Raw genomic sequence first — 18934 nt, forward strand, 5'->3', positions numbered from 1 at the left:
GCTATAACATTAAACAGTTTTGAAGGCTAATGGAAATTTTTGTCTGACAAACTTAGCGAAAGATTCTTTTTGTTATAATAAAATACTATTGCATTTAGAAGACTCTAGTCAAAACTATAAAACTGCTGGGCAATTGTTAGTGTAGAGGAGCAAAGTCTGTGTTGATATACCGCATGTGTGGTATATTTGTTACCCATAGTGGAGAGTTAAAAAAAAAATTTTTTTGTTTTAATTTTAATTTCCTTCCATACTGATCTCTGTGTATTCTTCACTTTCCTTTTTACAAGACCCCTTTGCCCCATCTGAAGGTAGTGCAGAGGCTGCTCCTGAGCTGGACCTTTTTGCTATGAAGCCAACGGAGACCAGTGTACCTGTAGTTACCCCTACAACCAGCGCAGCCTCTACAGGTCTTGCAACTACTCCTTCTCCTCCTCCTCCTCCTCCTCCACCTCCTGCTACTGCTGCTGCCACTACTACCACCACCACTACTGCTGCCACTACCACTACTGCCACTACAACTGCCGCCGCTCCCACCACTACCACTGCTCCTGCTCTAGATATCTTTGGTGGTAATTCTTTTCTTTAACTTCACAATTTAGGTGGATTAAATTTTGTTTTGTCTTCATTTGCATGACTATACATAGAAATATTCTTTGCGCAAACATTAAAATGAGCCTTTGGATTTAGTTCAGATGCTCACTGCGCTGGTGTTTGAGTAATAATTCTATATGTTCTTGGTCATAGATTTATTTGAATCTGTTTCTGATGCCACTGCAGCGGCTAAGACTGATGCTATGCCTAGCATAGACTTGTTCGGTACAGGTAAAGAGAGAAAAATTGCTTGGCATGAGTTGGAGCCTTTTGTTGTGACTTTTGTCAGCTTTTCCTTGTTAGTAAATACTTATTAGCTCTCTTTCCTTTACTTTTGGAAGATGCATTTTCATCCCCAGCGCATGGGGCTTCCCCTGTTCCTGAGGCTTCTCTCACTGCTGATCTCTTGTCTGGTGAGTGCTGGATTCAAGGAGTGTGGGTGCATTTCAGGTGTCGTCATTTTGTACGCCTTTCCAGCCAAAGAGTTCAAGGCGTGTTACGTATCAAAGTAATGACACAGTGCATTATCACAAATGTGCAGCATGCATGATTAAAAGAAAAAAAACAGGTAGAGTTCATAATATCAATCACAAAATATCGCCCAATATACACACACAGTGCATTCTAGAAACCCTTTAAAGCGAGGACACACTAACAAAACTGAATAGGTTTCACTGGTCAAGTTTCTTATTTATAATAATAGCCACATAAGATCAACCCCACACATTGTTTGTAGGACCCACACTCACAGAGTTTGTATATCAATCAAACTCATAATTTGGTCATAAGTCCCTTTATTTTATTCTTATTTTCAAACTATTCATTTAAGTTTGCAAATAAGAATAAAGTAAAGGGACCTATGACCAAATTATGAGTTTGATTGATATACAAACTCTGAGAGTGTGGGTCCTACAAACAATATGTGTGGTTGATCTTAATTGTGGCTATATTATAAATAAGAAACTTGACCTGTGAAACCTATTCAGTTTTGTTAGAGTTCACAATATAACATAGCCAAGTGAAATCTGCAATTAGCGTAGGGAGACAAAACAATTGAAGAGATGTGTATAATATGCCACTGGATAAATTGGCACAGAATATCCTAGCCATTATGGAGGATATACAGTAATAGAGGGTGCATGGATCCAGAGGATTACTATAGTCAGATATGGTGTATGCAAGAGGTATCCCGTGCAGATAGTGCACTGTGTTTGGGTAGTGCAGTATTGCTCAGGGACTATATTCATTGTCTTTAGTAGTTCCTGCTGTTATAGATCGGTTCTGTTCCAGATAGGTCACAGTTCATGGTGAGCTTCTCTTGGCCTGTGTTTCAGATACTGGTAGGGATTAGGAGTAGCATGGTTCCTTGTTAATGGTTGATACCATATATGGAGCCAGTGAAAGGTCTTGTCACTCTGTGCCAAATGCTGCTTCTAAGAGCCGGGTTATCACTAGTTTCGTGAAAGCTGTGAGATCTGGCACCTGTCTGATATGGAGCAGCAAGGTGTTCCACAGCGCTAGAGTGCAGCCTGCCAATGTTCTCTTCCTGGTGTTAATAATGAGGCTTATGGGGGGGGGGGGGGGAGGTGCTGAATATGTGTGTGGGGAGAGAGCAAACTCCACAGGTAGGTTGGGGTTTGGCCTTTGAGTGTTTTATAGGCTAGAACAAGGATTTTGTATTTGGTGTGATATAGAGTTGGGAGCCAGTGAAGGATTTTCAGAAGAGGGGGGTTATACAGGCATAATTTGTTTCCTTGCTATCATACCATGTTTTGTATGTCCTTGGCACAGCATAAAATGCTGCATTTTACAGTGCTTGCAATGCTGTGCTGCCATGTTCAATCACTTAGATGTATAGAAATAACTCAGCAAATAAGTTGCAGCTGATTTTTCACAGACTGAGCAAAGGGATTATAGCTCTCGAAAATTAGTCGCAAGTGTGTTCAGTCCAATAAAAAGATATCGCCTATAATTTGAACTGAAGAAAGTATTTCGTTTTCAACTGAGCAGCATCCAAAAACTTGAAACTGTAAGTGGTTAAATCATTAAACAGCCTGAATTAATCTGTTGCTAAATGCATACCATTCATAGATCTCTTCAGAACGGAAATCTGTAGTGACCGCCAGCAAGTGACTTTCATGTCTACTGGGACTGAGACATTCTAAATTGTTCACATGAATATTTTTATTGTGTTTTATTGTGGTTTGTGTTGTTGGTTTTTTTTTTTACTTGTTCTTGGTTTGCAGTTTACGTTCTTTTTATGAGACTACTTGTTACAGACAAAAATCTAATTTCCAAGTTCTGCTGTAATCTTTGTACTTGGTTATCGGGACTTTGTAAACGCTTGCTGATATTAAACTTTACATGTTTCATGCTTGCCGCAGTCGATGCATTTACTGCGCCGTCTCCTGCACCTGCAGCCTCGCCGGCAAAATTGGAACCTTCAGCTGTGCTCGACCTCTTTGGTGGTGGGTATTTCTAAAGCTTTCTTTCTTTCATCCTTCCTCATGACCATTTACAACAGCAGTGCCTAAACTGGTCAAATTCTTAGATTACGCAGTAACGTAACTTTTATTATATATATAGACTGTGGATGTTCCTTTCTTATAGTCTTGCACATTTCTTCTGTCCTTTGTCTGTTGCCCAGTGACTTAAGTTTGTGACAGAAGAAAAGATCATGACATACTTCACAGAATTAGAGACTTATGAAAAATTAGACCAGAAAGGAGCCTGATATTCTAGTCCAGGGTTGCCAACTCATAAATGTTTTACTGACAGCCTGCCATATTTTTACTGATAGCTAAAGATTTTATGGATGCAAATTTTACTTACTATATGCCACAGGGTTCCGTCTGCCTGCATCAGGGGTCTTTAGGACTATGTTTCAGACATATGACTGCTTGAACCAGTTCTCTTGGTCATGTGTGAGAATTTGTCTTGACTGTGCTCTCCGGCTGGACCATGAACAACATGTCAACGATTGTAAACTCAGTCACGGAGACGTGAACGGTTACCAAAAGTCTTCCGTGACTCGTGCACGGGTTCAACCACAAGTGCTGCTGCAGGAGCCACTCTTATTTTCCACAGTACTGTGCCTTTTGGCAGTCATAAGAACATAAGAACATGCCATTCTGGGTCAGACCAAGGGTCCATCAAGCCCAGCATCCTGTTTCCAACAGTGGCCAATCCAGGCCATAAGAACCTGGCAAGGACCCAAAAACTAAGTCTATTCCATGTTACCGTTGCTAGAAATAACAGTGGCTATTTTCTCAACTCAGTTAATAGCAGGTAATGGACTTCTCCTCCAAGAACTTATCCAATCCTTTTTTAAACACAGCTATACTAACTGCACTAACCACATCCTCTGGCAACAAATTCCAGAGTTTAATTGTGCATTGAGTGAAAAAGAACTTTCTCCGATTAGTTTTAAATGTGCCACACGCTAACTTCATGGAGTGCCCCCTAGTCTTTCTATTAAAGGCTTTGAGAAGTGCAGAGGCAGAGTTCCAGAACCACGCACACAGTGACTGAGATGTAGCACCTAACATCCATGCGCCTCAACCTCCCAGAAGCTCAACTTGCCACATTGAAGAGACCAGAACGAGCCTGGATGCTATTCCAGGGAGACCCATTATTTTATTTATTTTTTATTTTTTTATTTTTTACGGACTTTACAAACATGTCCCCTTTGCTCATTTCTATTTAAGTTGTTTTTTTTTTGGTTTTATAACTACGAGTAAATTTGCTGAGAGTTGGCAACTCTGATCTAGTCCATCCCTCTATCCAGGATCTACTGCAGTGGTCCCCAACCCTGATCTGGGGGCCTACCAGCCTGTCAGGTTTTCAGGATATCCACAATGAATATGCATGAGAAAAAATTTGCATGCACTGCCTCCATAACATGCACATTTTCTCTCATGCATATTATTGTGGATATTCTGAAAACCCGACTGGCTGGTGGGCCCCCAGGACAGGGTTGGGGACCTCTGATCTACTGAACCTATATGATCCCCAGGTCAAACTTCCAATGACAGATTCCAGTGCTTCCTTAAGTAACTTCTTCCAGTGCTTGACTACCGTTACCATTCCACGGTCTATGGTCTTTGTAAACTCATGCATAGCACTAATGCATTTGACTTGCTATTGTTACTTAAGCAGTAGTAATATATATTCATAACTTCAATTCTATTTTTGGGCAAGTTCCTGTTTTTAAAAAATATTATGTTAAAAATGTTTTGAGTTGACCAGTACAATCAATTCATTAATTCAAACAGCTGTTCCTACTATGTGTTTATCTAAGAAAAAATGATTGGCATACTTTAAATAAATGACTAGTTTATAAATTTTATTTTATGTTTCAAGAAAGTGTCATTGGTATGATTAAATGTTCTAGCACTTTATTTTCTGTGTTGTCGTGACTGAAGGTAATGTACTGTGGGATCTACCAATCACTACCATTTTAGAGACCCAACTAATTTTATGTGATGGGCAACCTTCACTGTTGCCGTTGAAAATGGGAATTCTTGCGGGTGCTGGTTGCTTTAAAATCAACACCATGCCTAGCTTTTTATCTTTTCAATGACTAAATTAGATGTTTTTTTGAAAGTGATAGAGCTTAAATTTAAACCTCCTCCACTTTTTTCTGTTGGGCCAGGTTAAAGATTTCAGACGAGATGCAAACTCTGCTTCCTTGCTTGCACAGTTGAAATAGAACATCTTTTGCTGAAGGACTTAATTTCCTGCAGCTTCTGGAAAGCAGGAAAATAGCACAGAAATATTTGCCATAGGCAAAAGTTCTGTGGAACTTTGGCGCAAACATGACAAACAGGAGAATGGGCAGAAAGTTTCACTGGCAGGTTTGTTTTTTTTCTCGGTGACATTTTGGCCTTTTACAGAAGTTTGAAGAAAATAAAGTCCTTGGATAAAGGCTGGACTTTTTCCAAAACTACACAGGCTTGCTTTTTTTTTTTTTTTTCTAGAATAGAACACTTTCTTCTGTTGCCAGTTATTTGGATTGTTTGCCCAACTCGTATATTGCCAAGTCCAGTGTTAAGTAGTCATGCTATTAGATTTCTTAAGCGGGAGCTCCATGTACTAACAAACGCTCTTTTCTTTACCTTAAACGCTGCATTATGGAAAACCCTGTAGATGCCTTTGGGGGCTGTGTTTCTGAGCCGCAGCCTGCAGCCCAAGCAGCTTCCAGTTCATCAGCTTCTGCGGATCTTCTAGCTGGTAAAAATAATTATGTGTGTTTGTGGTGTATAGACATATAGATAATGTGCATATAGAGTTAGGATTAGGTGTTGGGGAAAATGTTACATAATCAAAATGTATTCCTATGCAGTTACTTTGTTTCTCTGTAGGTACATTGTTTTAAGACTTGCCTTAAGTATTTACTGCAGCAACCACAAATCCCTACTATTCTTCATGTCTGATCCTAAAATGCATGCACCTTTAATTGATTTTAGCAGTTGTGGGCAAGTTATGGCTGTTTGGTTTGTTGAACGGTAATGTTGGTAAGTAGAAGGAGCACATATTTAATTTCCTTATTTTGAGTAGTATCTAGCAAGGCTTTAGAAATAAGTGCTATGTCAGAATAAATCTATTTATTTGATTTATATTCTGCTTTTTGGGCACTTTCAAAGTGGATTACGTTCAGGTCCTAAGTTTGTACCTGAGGCAATGGAGGCTAAAGTGATTTGCCCAAGGTCACAAGAAGCAGCAGCGGGATTTGAGTCCTGGCTTCCCTGGTTCACAGCCCACTGGGCTACTCTTCCACTCCAGAGTGCCCAATAAGGAACATGTGCATTACTGCTATGCAAGTCTTAAAAAAAAAAAAAAGAAAGGGATAGTATATATTAATAATCCAACCTTTTATGAAAGAGAAGATCTGGTGGATCAGTGGCAGCGATGTTCACTGTCAGGTGACAGATCTGCGTTCAACTCCTGAACTGGTTGCAGACCTTGCTGAGGAGTCTCGGCCCATGCACAATAGTGGTGACACCTGGCCAGACTGCAGGGACATATATAATATGTAACAGAATGCCACAGTCTGATTGCAGGCTGAGGACTCTCTGATGGATAGAACTACATGGAGGTAGAAGGTCAAGAGAGAGGCTCTTAGAAATGCACATTCAAAGCTATTTAGCTGGATAAGCTACTTAGGCTAGATTTTAGTGGACAAGTCATCTGGCCAAAATCTAGCCAGATTGGAAAAAAAAAATGTGTTCCAGGATGGGGGAAAATTTATCTGCCTAACTTAGGGGGCCGATGCAATAAAGGCTTGAAGAAACTGAACGCTGAGCAGTCAGCGCCCGTTTTCTTAACGCGCACATGGGGCGCCATGCAATATTTAAATTAGGGGGTCACGCTGCCTGTCTTCCAGTAATGAAAACGGCCCCCCGAGTTTATCGGCGGCCATTTTCATTACTGGCAGACGGCCGGTTATGAAAACCGACGTCGAGTTTACCGGTGTCAGTCTTCTTAAAAACTCGGCAGACTGCCAAGTTGTTTTTTTGTTTGTTTTACTTTAAAAAAGAAGTACAGATGCATTTCACATGCATTTGCATGTGATGAGTGCTATCTCATTCACTCTGCGTTAAACGCGGGTTAAATAGGCTCTAATCCCCCTATTGCATTAACGGGGTGGATTAGCACCTATTTATCCCGCGTCCGACTGCGGGTTAACCGTGAGCTCGGCTGAGCGCACTGTATTGCATTGGCCCCTTAGCTGGCTTTCAGCCATAACCAAGTTATCCAGCTTCGTGTGGCCGGACCACCTGCCACCCAACCCAATTAAGTAGTGCTAATACTTTATTTTTAATGTGCATGTAAAAACAGAGGTCAGAATAAACATCAAGATCAGGGAAAACTACGGAACCATTGAGTTGTCTTGGTGTAGATATCAATCTTTTTAAGTGCAGTTTCTACAGTACGAGGGCAAACACTGATGCTAATTATATTATTTGTAAAAACAAAAGTTCCACAGTCCTTTTTCTGCTGGTACAATATATTATAGCTCGTTCGGAATGTTTCATTGCAATGGATGTTGATCGATCAGTTAGCAGCCCAGTGTTTCCATGAACACAATCCAACATTTAACCCTAAAATTGCTTTTCTGTGTATCTGAGCTTCTATAATTGCTGGGGGAAAAGTAATGTAGGAAAGTTTGCTCCTCCCTTCATTGGTCTTTTTGATTAAAATATGGTAGTAATAAAACTATTGCGAAACATAGAGCCAACATGAGTTTGGGCACTGAACCCTACTTCAATAGAGTACCTGATATTAGTATAGACTCGTAACCTTCCCCTAGCATGAACACAGGGCCGATGCAAAAGCATGTGACACCCTAGGTGGACCTTCGGTTGTGCACCCCTTCCCAACTTAGCTATTGGTGGCAGCTCCAGTTCAGTGCTCCCTTCTTCTTTGGCAGTATTAGATCTGGCAGAGCATCAGCCTATGCCTCACACTGGAAGGATTTTGCTGCCCCCCCAATTTTTGATGCTTTAGGCCAGGGGTGGGCAAATATTTGTGTGTAGGAGCCACATTATAAGTTCTCGACTGCAACAAGGGCCGGGGGGGGGGGGGGGGGGATCGGTCCCTCTTGGATCTCCTTGATATGACAACCAAACCCCCATCGCTTGCTGCAGGCATTTCAGCATTCTTCAGGCTTATGCACCAGCATTTTTAGCACCCAAGAAGTCCCTTCAATCATGGATCCCAGCCTCTATCAAAAATCAGCAAAACCTTCAACCCCAAGAAGTACAAGGCATTTTCCCTGCTAAGACTACCTCACATCAGTCACAAATGCAGAACACAGACAGATCCTCACCAGATCAGAATAAAAAGGCAATAAAGTATACATAGAAAGGTGCAGACAATAAATTAAACTGGAAACAGCTAAAAGCCAGATTCATATGCAGTGCAATAATACAAAACCATAAATATTATACCATTCCTCATAAAATAAAATCACAAAATATAAAATCAGTCATGATAGTAAACAATACTAATAAAAAGATTTCAAAACAAATGAAGAACAGAACATTAATTAAGAATAAGGATAAAGAAAAGTTACTCCCCAAAATCAATTAAATATTTCAAAACAGCAGGCATAAACACAAAATGAAAACAATATCCCCCTCTCCATACCTATGAATTTTTGATTTCCAGTCACCCTGAGATTGTAGTGGATTAGTGGAGGGGAGGTAGGGGGATCACACACACTTTACTCTCTCTCTTCTCAATACCCTCTTCCCTCCCCTCCCAGTCAGTCACTCACCTTCCCACTCAATCCCCTTCCCTCTGTCAGTCACCCCTCCTTCCTGCTCACACCCTTGTCTTTCAGTCACTATCCCTCTCCTTCCTGCTTACTACTTTGACTCTCATTCACCCTTATAATCTTCCCTTCCCTCTCACTCACTCTTTTTTTCCTACTCATCTCTTCCCTTCCCTCTGTCACTTACCCGCTCCTTCCCACTCACTCTCTTCTCTTCCTTTTCCTGTTATTTCTCTCCTTTCCACCATTCATTTTCTCCTCTGTCACTCATGCCCCTTCACTTCCCCCAACCCACTGACTCAATGTTCCTGCTGGCTTCGTGTTTTCTTCCAGCCGACTGGGCGCTGGAAGCCTACCATTAGTCAGCTTCAGACCCACTGCCATGCAGGGCCTCTTCTTGCTGGTGGGGGCAGGGGGGAACCTTGCTTAGAACATCATGCTGTGTTTCTGTGCTGCTTCTAGCTGGCAAGGGGTGGGTGCCCTGCCAGCGCATCACTCCTGCTCTGCAATTCTGGGCTGCTTCTGCTAGCAGGGGTGGGAGCCTTGCCAGTGTATCACTCCCGAGTCACAGTTCCAGCCTTCTTACTGGCAGAGTTGGGGGGAAACCCACCAGTGTGTCAATCCTGTGCGGACCACACGTAATATAAATTTTAGTGAGATAGGCGGGCCAGAATAAAAATGGTGATGGGCTGTAGTTTGCCTGTAGGCTGTAGATTGCCCATATCTGCTTTAGGCAACTTGCCTAATTTGCATAATGGAAGCACTGGTCTTGAATGGCATTCTTACATTGGAAAACAATATAGCTCCATATGAGAAGGGACGTTCTAGTTTTCCCTCATTGGATGCATGAGAATATAGTTTCTTTTGGGAAGAACAAGTGTTTCAGCATTGTGGGTCATCTTACTTTGAGTCCCCAGCTACATAAACAAAAGGTGCAAGAGCCATAATTGGTATTTAATGAGACATTTCAGAATATTTTTGTATTGGAGTATGGAAATTTTAATTTCAACAAGTGTTAAATTATGCATTTGGGGCACTAGCATTCATTAGGCATTTATCAATTATGACAAGACCTAGAAACTGCCAAACCAGAAAGTTCCTGGATATAATAGCTTCCCCTGTGCTTTATCACATTGACTACACATTCTGATCATTAGTGGCTATCACCAGTAATAAAAAAGGAGGTGGTAATGCCCTACACTATGTGAAGGATATGTGAACTCCTGGGAGTTCTGGAGAACATACTTTCATAAAGACTTTTATAGGATGGAAGCACTAAAGAGAAGTGCCACCAAAATGGAACATCACAGTCCCTGTTCACAGAGGCTTAAACTCAAAATATAATCACTGGAAGAGAGGACAGAAAAAGGGGATACAATAGAAACGTACAAATATTTATCAGCCTTCAATGAACTAGGAGAGGCATTTTCTGCATAATGAAATTGAGGGTCAAGGAGTGATGTGTTATATGATAAGCTGAGGAAGGCTCAGCGAAAGTATGAGGAAATTCTCCTCTACTGAGGAGATGGAGAGTGGATGGCTAAAATAGCCTAAGAAACATAGAAATGACGGCAGACCAAACGGTCCATCCAGTCTGTCCAGCAAGCTTATGGTAGCATCAGCCATGCCATACAGGTCTCCCCTATATTAGTAGCATCCGGGGGGTGGATGCTAAAATGGTCTACCAGCAGAGATGATAGTAACCAAAACTGTGTGAATTTAAGCATGCTTGGGATTTGTTTCCATCTACTATCATTAAAATATATCCATTGGAGAGGTTTTAGGACTCAGACACATTTGCAGTATTAAATTTGACTACAGAGAGCACAAGGTTTGCCATTTTGCTATCTCAGTTAAGGTTATAGAAGAGCCCTGAAGGCAAAAGGGAAATCACTTTCAGAAAAGGTACATACGGTACTTATTGAGAATCCCACCAAATCACTCTCCAAAAGAGGTTCTCACCCCTTTCCATTAGTGCAGGGGTGCTCAAACCAGTTCTGCTGCTCCCCCCCTCCCCCCAGCCAATTGGGTTTTCAGGGTATCCCAAATGAATATGGATGAGAAATAGTTGCATGCACTACCTCCTCTATATGCAAATATTTCTCATGCATATTCATTAGGGATATCCTGAACTCTGACTGGCTGGGGATCCGGTAGGATCGGTTTGAGCACCCCTGCATTAGTGACAGCTTAAAAAAATAAATAACCTTGCCTCATGCTTGCTGACCAAAGCAGTCAAGGAAGTCCCATCACAGGAGAGAAGGCAGGGATTCTACTCTTAGTATTTCCAGGTTCCCAACCAAACTAGGGGAGGCAATTCTATTCTTGACCCAAGGACCTTGAACTAATTTCCTTTGGAAAAAAAATTGAAGATTTTCTTAAGTGCCATTATTCGCTTCTTAAACAAAGGATATTGTCTGTGATCTGTTGTTCTCACAGTACAAGTAGGATGGTAGTCCTCACATACGGGTGACATCACAGAATGGAGTCCAATCACGGAAAACTTCTGTCAAAGTTTCCAGAACTTTGACTGGCCCCACCGTGATTGGGCTCCATCCTGTGATGTCACCTATATGTGAGGACTAACATCCTGCTGTCCTGTGAGAACACCTGTTACAGGTAAGCAACATTTGCTATCTCAGGTATGTAAATATCCATGTAGTGATGCATTCTAGTCACAGGTGGGAAGGACCATTTCAGTACTATATACCTTTTAGCCTGTTGACACCTCATATATTCACAAATTCTTGGATCATTTCAACCTTTATATACAAATGGGGAAGGGGTTTTGCATGTTTCCCTATTTAGACGATTGACTTCTCAAGAGGACATCTCAGGCAGGAAAAAAGAAATTCAGATGTCATTGCATCAGTTTTGTAGAACTGTGGGCTATAATAAGAACATGCCATACCGGGTCAGACTAAGGGTCCATCAAGCCCAGCATCCTGTCTCCAACAGTGGCCAATCCAGGCCATAAGAACCTGGCAAGTACCCAAAAACTAAGTCTATTCCATGTTACTGTTGCTAGTAATAGCAGTGGCTATTTTCTAAGTCAACCTAATTAATAGCAGGTAATGGACTTCTCCTCCAAGAGCTTATCCAATCCTTTTTTAAACCCAGCTACATTAACTGCACTAACCACATCCTCTGGCAACAAATTCCAGAGTTTAATTGTGCGTTGAGTGAAAAAGAACTTTCTCCGATTAGTTTTAAATGTGCCACATGCTAACTTCATGGAGTGCCCCCTAGTCCTTCTATTATCTGAAAGAGTAAATAACCGATTCACATCTACCTGTTCTAGTCCTCTCATGATTTTAAACACCTTTATTATATCCCCCCTCAGCTGTCTCTTCTACAAGCTGAAATGTCCTAACCTCTTTAGTCTTTCCTCATAGGTGGAGCTGTTCCATCCCCTTTATCATTTTGGTCTCCCTTCTCTGTACCTTCTCCATCGCAACTATATCTTTTTTGAGATGCGACGACATAATTGTACGCAGTATTCAAGGTGCGGTTTCACCATGGAGCGATGCAGAAGCATTATGACATTTTCCGTTTTATTCACCATTCCCTTTTCAATAATTCCCAACATTGTTTGCTTTTTTGACTGCCGTAGCACCCTGAGCCAACTATTTCAATGTATTACCCACTATGACGCCTAGATCTCTTTCTTGGGTAGTAGTACCTAATATGGAACCTAACATTGTGTAACTATAGCATGGGTTATTTTTCCCTATATGCATCACCTTGCACTTATCCACATTAAATTTCATCTGCCATTTGGATGCCCAATTTTCCAGTCTCACAAGGTTTTCCTGCAATTTATCACAATCCGCTTGTGATTTAACTACTCTGAATAATTTTGTATCATCTGCAAATTTGATTACCCCACTCGTCGTATTCCTTTCCAGATCATTTATAAATATATTGAAAAGTACTGGTCCCAATACAGATCCCTGAGGCACTCCACTGCCCACTCCCTTCCACTGAGAAAATTATCCATTTAACCCTACTCTCTTAGGATTTCCTCTCTTTTAGCCAGTTTGTAATCCACAAAAGGGCATCGCCACCTATCCCATGACTTTTTACTTTTCCTAGAAGCCTCTCATGAGGAACTTTGTCAAACGCCTTCTGAAAATCCAAATGCACTAATTCTACCAGTTCACCTTTATCTACATGTTTATTAACTCCTTCAAAAAAGTGAAGCAGGTTTGTGAGGCAAGACTTGCCTTAGGTAAAGCCATGCTGATTTTGTTCCATTAAACCATGTCTTTCTATATGTTCTGTGATTTTGATATTTAGAACACTTTCCACTATTTTTCCTGGCACTGAAGTCAGGCTAGCTGGTCTGTAGTTTCCAGCATCGCCCCAGGAGCCGTTTTTAAATATTGGGGTTACATTAGCCACCCTCCAATCTTCAGGTACAATGGATGATTTTAATGATAGGTTACAAATTTTTACTAATAGATCTGAAATTTCATTTTTTAGTTCCTTCAGAACCCTGGGGTGTATACCATCTGGTCCAGGTGATTTACTACTCTTCAGTTTGTTAATCCTACCACATCTTCTAGGTTCACTGTGATTTGGTTCAGTCCATCTGAATCATTACCCATGAAAACCTCCCCAATATCCTCTCCAGTAAACACTGAAGCAAAGAAATCGTTTAATCTTTCCACGATGGCCTTTCCTTCTCTAAGTGCCCCTTTATCCCTTGATCATCTAATGGTCCAACTGGCTCTCACAGGCTTTCTGCTTCGGATATATTTTTTAAAAGTTTTTACTACGAGTTTTTGCCTCTACGGCCAACTTCTTTTCAAATTCTCTCTTAGCCTGTCTTATCAATGTCTTACATTTAACTTGCCAACACTTATGCATTATCCTATTTTCTTCTGTTGGATCCTTCTTCCAATTTTTGAATGACATAAGAACATAAGAAATTTCCATGCTGGGTCAGACCAAGGGTCCATCAAGCCCAGCATCCTGTTTCCAACAGAGGCCAAACCAGGCCACAAGAACCTGGCAATTATGCAAACACCAAGAAGAACCCATGCTACTGATGCAATTAATAGCAGTGGCTATTCCCTAAGTAAACTTGATTAATAGCAGTTAATGGACTTCTCCACTAACTGAAGATCTTTTGGCTAAAATAGCTTCTTTCCCCTCACCTTTTAACCATACCAGTAATCGTTTTGCCTAGTTTGCATAATGGAAGCACTGGCCTTGAATGACATTCTTACATTGGATAACAATATAGCTCCACATCAGAAGGGACTGTGCTTCTAGATTGGTATTTTTTAACAATGTCCACGCCTCTTGCACATTTTTTACCTTTGTAGCTGCTCCTTTCAGTTTTTTCCTATTTTTCTCATTTCATCAAAGTTTCCCTTTTGAACGTTTAGCACGAGAGCTGTGGATTTGCTTACTGTCCCCCTTCCAGTCATTAATTTAAATTTGATCATATTATGATCACTATTGCCAAGCGGCCCCACCACAGTTACCTCTCTCACCAAATCCTGTGCTCCACTGAGAATTAGATCTAAAATTGCTCCCTCTCTCGTCAGTTCCTGAACCAATTGCTCCATAAAACTCTCATTTATTCCATCCAGGAACTTAATCTCTCTAGCATATCCCAATGATACATTTACCCAATCAATATTGGGGTAATTGAAATCTCCCATTATTACAGCACTACCAATTTGGTTAGCTTCCCTAATTTCTCTTAGCATTTCACTGTCCATCTCACCATCCTGGCCAAGTGGACGGTAGTATACTCCTATCACTATAGTCTTCCCCAACACCCAAGGGATTTCTACCCATAAAGATTCGATTGTGCATTTAGTCTCATGCAGTATGTTTATCCTGTAGGACTCTATGCCATCCCGACATAAAGCGCCACACCGCCTCCCGGATGCTCCTCTCTCTCATTGCAATATAATTTGTACCCCGGTATAACACTGTCCCATTGGTTATCCTCCTTCCACCATGTCTCTGAGATGTCAATTAAGAATATGTCATCTTTCACTGCTATACATTCTAATTCTCTCATCTTCTTAGACTTCTGGTATTAGCATATAAACATTTCAAAGTTTGTTTTTTGTTTGTATTTTCATTCTGCTTTTTAATTGATAGGGATGTTAGAATTTTTTAGCTCAGGTGAGCTTTTAGTTACAGGCACTTGGACTACATTTCTTATTATTGGAACCTCACTGTTGGGATGCCCTAATTTTAATGTGTCATTAGTATCCTTTGAAGATACCTCCCTCCGAATCATGCGCTGCTGAGCGACTGTCGGCTTTCCCCTTTGTTCTAGTTTAAAAAGCAGATAGAGCAGCTTTTAAAGGTTAGCACCAGCAGTCTGGTTCTATTCTGGTTAAGGTGGAGCACATCCATTTGGAAGAGACACCCCCTTCCCCAAAAGGTTCCCCAGTTCCTTACAAACTGAATCCCTCTTCCTTGCACCATCGTCTCATCCACGCATTGAGACTCCGGAGCTCTGCCTGTCTCTGGGGACCTGCGTGTAGAACAGGGAGCATTTCAGAGAATGCCACCCTGGAGATTCTGGATTTAAACTTTGTACCTAAGAGCCTAAATTTGGCTTCCAGAACCTCCCTCCCATATTTTCCTATGTCATTGGTGCCCACGTACCACGACAGCCAGCTCCTCCCCAGCACTGTCTAAAATCCTATTTAGGTCCTGCGTGAGGTCCGTCACCTTCACACCAGGTAGGTATGTTACCAGGCGATCCTCACGCCCACCAGCCACATGGCTGTCTGCATTCCTAATAATCGAATCACCAACTATGATGGCTGACCTAACCCTTCCCTCCTGGGCAGTAGGCCTTGGAGACACATCCTTGGTGTGAAAGGACAATGCACCACCTGGAGAGCAGGTTCTTGCTACAGGATCCTTTCCTGCTGCACCAGGTTGATGCTGTCTGATCATGAGACCTTCTTCCTCCAAAGCAGCACCAGGACTGCCAGTCTGAAGTTGGGACTTGGCTACTATGTCCCTGAAGGTCCCATCTTTATACCTCTCTGTCCGCCTCAGAGAGTTCAATAAATAGGAAAATCCCAAATTTCTGTTCCAGGAGAGGATCCAAAAGCAAACTAACATCAGATGCTTTCTACTTTCATTGGGGAACAGGTCTTCTGTACATATATCTTCCAGTTTTCATTGTTGCAAAAAAAAAAAAAAAACACCTTAAAACTTATGTAACTCAGGCCACTTTTTGGGTTACTAATAACAATTAGAGAAATAATTGGGGGAGCATCTATTCATGGCCAGCCCTCCCACTGGCGGAGCTGTAATGGATACCCTTGGTCCTGAGGTTTTATAGAAGAGCTCTGCAATAGGCTTGGGGGGGGGGGGGGGGCAGTATTGCTTGGAAGTCAGAGAAATTGTATTTTCCTAAGTTGGAATTTGGGCCTACCTGGAGCCTCAGAAACCATCCGACACCCCTCCAGGATAGGCCAAAGGGGCCCTGCTGCTGCACTCTCCCCATGAGGTGCAAAGTGGCTGCTCTGGGACTGATTTTGGGGATTTTGAACCTTTATTTAGAGGAGCCCTTTTTTTGAAGGCCTGGGCCTCTCCGAAGCCTAGGGAATGAGGACACCTAGGCTGAAGATGCCCAGTGTTTAGGGAAGATCTGCCCAACAAAGGTGGTGACCTGTTGCAGTGGATTCCTGCAGTTATCTAAGTTGTTGGTAAACAAATCTTCCTCCTCATCTGGGAGGAAGCATTTTCTACCTCTCTTCCTGCCCAACAAGGGGACTGGCAAGAACTGCAGTCCATAAGGATTCCTAGCACCAGGGATCCCACCCAGAAGATAAATCTACTAACTGTGAGTAGATCTATATTCAAGGGAGGGCACCCATCTGGTGTCCTCAGAGAGCCCTAAGGGATAGAGACATTAACTCTGTGCTAAGATAGAGTTTTGTGCCATCAGGCAAGGCTTCCCATCCATCCAAGGGGGCCTGGCCCAGAGGAATCACTACACAGCCTAATCCAGATGTGTGGATGGATTCCAGGCCTAATAAAGACGAATGCACAGATAGAGGGGAAAAGATCTGTAATTCTGAGAGAAACTGCAGAGTCGGTGGTGTGTGATTTACCATATTTCATTGTGCCATTCAGCAAAACTGTATCAGTAAAGCATTATTTTGGACACTGCCTATGTGGTCAGAGTGTGGTTTGTTTGGCACCCAACACACAGTTCGCAGCAGAATGAGGGAGCTCCATCACAGCTCACTAGTCGCTCTGTACTGGGGCCGGAGAGGACTCCTTTCCACCCCTAGTCCAAAGAACCTACTCCTTGGGATGGGAGGAGAAGTCCCTGCCCCAAAGAACTTACAAATCTTTGTTTCCCTTTGTATTCAACTTGTACCTTAAGTAAAGGTTACACTCAGACCAAAGAACTGTGATCCTCCTAATTCCTTACTGACCAAGACAAATTTGGTTTCTCTCCTTCTGGAGTTATCAGGAAACTAGCCAAGTTGGGCAGTTCTCCAATCCCAATCATACAGAATCAGGGAATACTATTTCATCCCAAAATTCACTATCTGGACCTCACCCCCTGGTTGAATGAAATAATTTGTCTGCTGGAGAAACCAATGAAGTTTAAATTTAGGAGGTTTGTCATTTGGTGTAAGGCAAGTCCTAGATCCCTTTGCTTGTTCCACACAGAAACTTCTTAAATACCTTATGCATTTCTCAGAATTTGACTTTAAAACCAAGTCTGTTGGGATTCACCTCTCTGCAGTTGGCACTTACCACCAACATGTAGAAGGGAACTCCATCTCTGATCAACATTTTTATTTATTTATTTATTTTTTACTTATAAGAGATATGCAAGGATTGCTTTAATTGTAGCTCTCAATCAAGCTTCCTGCTGTCATAGGGTCTCAGTATGGTTTTGACTCCGCTTTTGAGCCTCTCTACCCATGCGAGCTCAAGTTCCTGACCTGGAAGTGAACTCCAGGCCCTAGTGCCTCATTCATCATATATAATGCACTTATCCCAAGTTCCTTCCTAAAGTGATGAATTCCCACCTTAACCAGTGAATCATCCTGCCAACATTTTTACTTAGATCATATATTTATGGAAGTAAACAAGCTGTGCACAGTTTGAACTGTAAAATAGTTATCGCCAAAGCCCAACTTGTTTCCTTTGACCTCCAACAGACCTGGAATTGCTGTAACCAATGCATCATCTCTTATTGGATGATAGATTATATTTCTTTTTGTTAGGTCTAGTCAGATCTGACAGCAAAAAGGGCATGTTGAAGTGCATAATGTTATAGCCTTGGCTACAGCTGGCTACATGCCTCTATTGAGAAGAATTGCAAAACTGTGACAGGGAGTTGAATCTACAAATTTACATCCCATTGTTATTTAGACATTGACATCCAATGTGAAAATAAGTTTGGTCAGTCTGTCTTCAGGAGGTAGAATCGAACTCTACCTCCCTTTAACCCCAGGGTCCTTTATTTTATTTTGAGTTTCCCTGTTTAAAAAAAAAAAAAAAGTGTATGTGTCATGTACCATTGCAGTCCCTGGTTTCCTGAGATGCAGCTGCAAGAGCCACAAAATCTAGCCCTTCCTGCAGGGTTTGATGTTCTCCCTCCACAAAATCAAGGACAAGGGATAGAGAAGATGGGGAGGGAGGTCTGGTTGTGAGATCTGGAAAGAAGACAATGGAGGAGAACGGGGAAGGGAGAGATGAGAGGTTGGGGTGCTACTGCCTGAGGGGGAAAGGCAGGAGGTGGAACTGGGGTACCATGAGATGAGATACTGGAGGGAGGAATCAACCGAGTAAAAGGGTAAGAGAATCCTCTAAGAATTGAGAAAAAAAATCCATAAAGTGGTGGAGGATCTTTTTGAAGGGTAAGAGACAGAGAAGGTATGAGAGGATGGGAAGAGGCAGCAGGAAAGGTAAAGGGTGGATGAGGAACACATTTAAAAAGAAACCAGGAAAGCAGTGAAAGCCATGTATATGCACTGCTGTTCAATCCCGAGCTTATGGAACACATTTGTTTATTTGTTTGGATTTATTAATTTCCTTTGCAGTGAG

The 18934-nt window shown here is 41.8% G+C and overlaps 1 protein-coding gene across 13 annotated transcripts in view; it reads left to right on the forward strand.

Moving 5' to 3' along the window:
• Window positions 1–18934, forward strand: part of SNAP91 (synaptosome associated protein 91) — a 384555-nt gene that overhangs the window by 309854 nt on the left and 55767 nt on the right. For 8 of the 13 annotated variants that reach the window (XM_029595502.1, XM_029595503.1, XM_029595501.1 and 5 more), the window contains 5 exons: window positions 288–569; window positions 745–822; window positions 933–1004; window positions 2976–3059; window positions 5740–5823. The exons of 1 other annotated variant lie outside the window; for it this stretch is intronic. In XM_029595502.1, coding sequence (XP_029451362.1) covers window positions 288–569; window positions 745–822; window positions 933–1004; window positions 2976–3059; window positions 5740–5823 — 600 coding nt within the window. The remainder of the gene's footprint in view (window positions 1–287; window positions 570–744; window positions 823–932; window positions 1005–2975; window positions 3060–5739; window positions 5824–18934) is intronic. 4 more of the 13 variants (XM_029595512.1, XM_029595513.1, XM_029595509.1 and 1 more) reach the window with 3 other exon arrangements.

This window comes from Rhinatrema bivittatum, chromosome 3, assembly GCF_901001135.1.
Source record: "Rhinatrema bivittatum chromosome 3, aRhiBiv1.1, whole genome shotgun sequence".
Taxonomy (NCBI): domain Eukaryota; kingdom Metazoa; phylum Chordata; class Amphibia; order Gymnophiona; family Rhinatrematidae; genus Rhinatrema; species Rhinatrema bivittatum.